The sequence below is a fragment of the Ailuropoda melanoleuca genome, chromosome 12, assembly GCF_002007445.2.
Source record: "Ailuropoda melanoleuca isolate Jingjing chromosome 12, ASM200744v2, whole genome shotgun sequence".
In the NCBI taxonomy this organism is placed as follows: domain Eukaryota; kingdom Metazoa; phylum Chordata; class Mammalia; order Carnivora; family Ursidae; genus Ailuropoda; species Ailuropoda melanoleuca.
This window is the reverse complement of record NC_048229.1, coordinates 77,551,435-77,556,063: the sequence shown is the minus strand read 5'-3', so window position 1 is coordinate 77,556,063 and position 4,629 is coordinate 77,551,435. Positions and strand designations below refer to the sequence as shown.

General features: G+C 49.9%; 1 protein-coding gene across 1 annotated transcript in view; it reads right to left on the bottom strand.

Annotated features, from left to right (window-relative positions):
* Window positions 1-292, bottom strand: part of KLHL36 (kelch like family member 36) — a 21,062-nt gene extending 20,770 nt beyond the window's left edge. Inside the window, exon 1 of the mRNA XM_019803798.2 lies at window positions 270-292. Coding sequence (XP_019659357.1) covers window positions 270-290 — 21 coding nt within the window. The 5' untranslated portion in view covers window positions 291-292. The remainder of the gene's footprint in view (window positions 1-269) is intronic.
* Window positions 293-4,629: the final 4,337 nt, after the last annotated feature.

Below are 4,629 nucleotides of genomic sequence, written 5' to 3'. Positions count from 1 at the left end.
CGGGGCCTGGCCGCCGGGGCGGCACGCGGAGAAGGGGGAGTGAGCCGGGCAGAAGGAGGGGTGGCGCGCGGGGCCGGGGTAGTAAGGGGCGGTGTGTGGGGGCTGGGGAGAGCGGGTCAGGGCGCGGGGTCGGAGTGGTGGGGGCGCCCACCTTCGGCCCAGGCCCACGTCACCCAACTTGCTGCGGCGTGCGCGGGGGCCCCAGCCTCGCACCTGGAAACGCCCGCTGGGGTCCGCCACGGTCCCTGGCTCAGCCCTTAGGTACCGACCTGAGTGCTGCGAGGGGTCATCGCGGCAGCCTTCTGGCTCCCTCACTTCCTCCCAGTCTTAGCTCGTCAGTTCGCTGCGCTCACCCTAAGGTGAGGCCTCCCCTGGCCCCTCTGGGTAAGGACACCCCGCCCCCACTCCTGCTCTGGCCGCTGCCCGCTTTGCGCTTCACGTAGCTCTTAGCACCGTCGAATATTACAAATCATTTTCTTACCCATTTGTCTTACTGTCTCTCTTCCCTACTACAAACCCTCCAGGAAAGAGTTCACTGTAGGTTTTATTACTGGCTGGGCCCCCAGGACTGGCACACAGTAGGTGCTCAGTAATCAGTAAATATTTGTGGAACGAATGAATTTAAGCATCACCTACCAATCTATGAATTGTGAAACTTCTCTCGTGCTACAGCATGGGTGAACCTGGAAAGCATTAGGCTCACTGAAAGAAGTCAGACACAAAGAGGACACAGAGTGTATGATTTTAGTTATATGAAGTGTCCAGAACAGACAAGTCCACGGAGACAAAGTAGGCTGGTGTTTGCCTAGGTCTGGGCATTTGGGGGTTATGGGGGTGACTGTTAAAGTACAAGTATTTCTTCTTGGGTGATACAAATGTTCTGAAATTAGATGACATTGATGGTTGCACAACTTGAATATACCAAAACCCATTGAATTGTACAATTTAAAAGGGCAAACTTATGGTATGTGAATTATATCTCAATAAAGCTGTTACAAAAACAAAATCAAACAAACAAAACCCTCTCTCTCCTTGTTTTTCTACTCCCTGCCTTCTCTGGAAAGGATTCAGAGCACCATTCAGGGCTGCAGAAAGCATGGCTAGATGCAGCCACTGAAGGTAGGCCAGGACAGAAAAGAAAGATAGGGATGGGGAGTCAGCATGACCAGGCAAACACTCAAGGCTTGTCTTTGTTCTTTCTGTGCTAGGCACAACAGTCAACTCAGGCCCCTTCCATCAGATAATTTCCAGCGAGAAGCCATGTGGCCCCTGAGCAGCCTGGGTCTGGGCTCTGTCCCACCCTCACCATGTACGCCTCCCCAGAGGCTGCCAGCCCCTGGGTGTGGGGGTAGGGGGGTGGGTGGCTCTCAGTCAGTCATCTCTGGTGCAAAGTAAGGGTGCAGCCGTGAGAGCTCGACTGCAGGTCTCATGTCTGCAGGAGGGGTAGATGGGCCTGGGTAAGACCTCACTTTCTCCTGAGTGCACGTCACATCCTGAGCCTTGTTTCTCACCTGGGAATAGAGCCAGCCTGCCCTTCCCTCCCTAGTTAGCCCACGGCAAATTCACACCCTGCTTCTTTCTGAAAAGCATTACATTTATGGGACTTAAAAAAAATTACTTTTGATAATTGAGATTCGTATTAAATATCATTAATTTGTTGAGAGACGAAAGTATAAAAAGTGCCTTTTTTAAAGGGAATTAGGCTAAAACTAACCCCAGAACCACTTAGAAGATCCTTTGAACGCTATTCTCACTGTTCTTTCACCTCTTTTTCCTTTTTTTTGTGGGGATAAGCACATGGTCACCCTTCAATACTGTACTCAAGCATCGTCTTCACTCTAAAGCCCTATCTTGGACCCTCCCTTGACCCATCTCCACCCCAAAACAGCTGATCCCACATCTCATTCTATGTATCTTGACATGTGACTCTCCGCTGTTACTTGAACTTGTTCATTCGTTCGTTCATTCATTCATTCATTCATTCATTCAACAGACTTTTAGGGAACTTCTACTATGTTCCAGGCACTGTGGTATGTGCCAGGGAGAGAAAGAAGACATTTTCAAGAATTTTAGGGAGGGAGGCGAACAAGTAAATGAGCAATTACCATATCATGGTCAGTCTCATGTTAGGGTTATATTTGGGGGCTGTGGGTGGGAAGTATTCTTTCTTATAGCTGTAGTTAAAGATTCCCTCTCTATATACATATTATATACATAGTAGATAGAAGGATAGATATAATGCAAGTAGTTACGATATATGTATGTATCTCCACGTGCACATGGGAATATCTCTATCTATCTGAGAGATTTAGCTATAGCTATTTCATTGTGAGAGCCGATCATTTGGCATTGGGATCTGTCCACGAGGTGTTAGGTCCTTTATGAATGAGAAGGCACACAACATAATGGGAGGTCTGGAATAAGGGCCTGGGACGAGTTCCAGAATCCACTCGTGATGTTGGCCTGAAAAGCGTGCAGATGTGGCTAACCTGAGTTCAGCCTGTTTTCCCCAACACTTAGCACACCACCTTTTCACGTTTTTTTTTTCTTTAATATTTCCTCTCAAATTATAAGAGAAGTGCATGCTTAACTTGGGAAAGACAGAAAAGTCCAAAAGGAAAAGTAAACCACTCACTTCTGCACCATCCAAAAATAATTATCGTTAATATTGCTGTGCCTCCAGCTTTTTCTCTTATATAATTTCTTTATGATCAAAACCACACCACAAACAGCTTACCATGTGCCAGGCATTGCTCTAAGCTCCCTGCACTCATTCACTCATCTCCTTGCCTCTTTGAGGGAGGTAATACTACTTTCCCTGTTTACAGATGGGGAAACTGAGGCCCAGAGAAGTTAAATCGCTTGCCCAAGGTCACAGAGCTCATAGGGAGCAGAGCTGGGTTTTGAACCGAGGCAGTGAGGCTCCACAGTCCGCAGGACAGAACTAACCTTGGCCTCTGCATGCCTCTGTGCCATGGTAAAAGTGAGGTGCACTCTGTGCATGGAAGTTGGAAACACAGACACCCATGAAAGGGAAAAAAGTCGCCCACCCAAGGAGAACAGCTGTCAGTACTCAAGTGTAAATCAGCCCAGTATGTTCCCCATGCATATATTCCCCGCGCATCTATGCAAATGAAGTCAGGTGGTACAGGCCCTGTGCTAACTGCCTTTTTTCCTCTTTTGCAAATATCATGAGTTTTTCTCATGCCAGTGAGCTCTTTTCTGCGATGTACTTTGACAGTGGCATCCAAGTCCTCCATCTTGATTGTGTGCTTGACCCTCACTCACTGGGGGGCGTCTGACTGCTTTCACTGTTAGAAATTATGCCAGGTGGGGGCGCCTGGGTGGCACAGCGGTTGAGCGTCTGCCTTCGGCTCAGGGCGTGATCCCGGCGTTATGGGTTCGAGCCCCACATCAGGCTCCTCTGCTATGAGCCTGCTTCTTCCTCTCCCACTCCCCCTGCTTGTGTTCCCTCTCTCGCTAGCTGTCTCTCTCTCTGTCAAATAAATAAATAAAATCTTTAAAAAAAAAATAATAATGCCAGGTGAACATTCTTACACACACACCTTCGTGCACATCTCTAATGATAAAGCGGAATTGCTGGGCCAAGGGAGTACCTTATTGGTAAGGCTCTAATCAACCCCCCATATGCTGTCCTAGTGGGTACCCCCTGACAGCAGCTCAGCACCCTCACACTTCTGAGATTCGGGCACCAGGTGGAACCACGGCCAGCTACATCATTTGTGGGGTCCAGGGCAAAAAGAAAATCTGGGGCCCCTTGTTCAGAAAGCAGGAAAAAGTTATTTCCTTTCTTTGCAGTCTCTCGAACCGTCTTGGTACTTTTTATTGGCTGTTTAGTGTCATGTCCCTTGGGCGCGGGGTACCTAGGGGGCACATGCAGACCCTCACAACACCTGGGGCCATGTAATTTGGTGGGCAGGGCCCAGAGGCTTGGCTCTAAGGCTTCCTGCACCTGTGCCCAAGCCCCCACTGAGCGACAGCCATGGAAACCTATGCGCCAGGCCCACCAGCACACGCTCCATTGTCCCACTCGGCCTCGCTTACACAATCCAAACCCCCAAAATAGAAGTATTAAGAATTTCAAGACAGCCATCTCAGAGCGTTAAACCCCAAGTGTGGGGCCTGAGTGTGGAGCTCTGTGAGACTGCTGGCCAGATAGGGCAGGTGGGACTGTCACCAAAGAGGGACAGGCGAGGCTCATGTTATTTCTATTCTCAATACTTCAGTTCAAAAACACGTCACAGCAGAGTGCCCCTGGTAAAGAACACGTCACCTGGATCCACAGAATGACCAAAAAAGGGCAGGGGAGGGGCGTAGGCAAGTGAGGCCCAAGTGAACGGCAGGTAATGAAGAGGCCCTGTGCCAAACTCGCTCAGGGGCCCACGTCCTCCTGGGGTAAGCTTCGGGGTCCATGCCACAGTCCTCCCCACTTTCCAGATGAGGAAGTGGAGGCTCTGAAGGACGGCATAGGGCACCCAGAACCACGCAGATGCTACGTGCGGAGCCAGGACGAGGAGCCCGTGCCATCGTGGGCCGGCGCCCAGAATTGACCAGAACGTGAGAATGTTCTCTGGAAGGGCTACAGGCTGCTTTGCTTTCGGGCTCCTG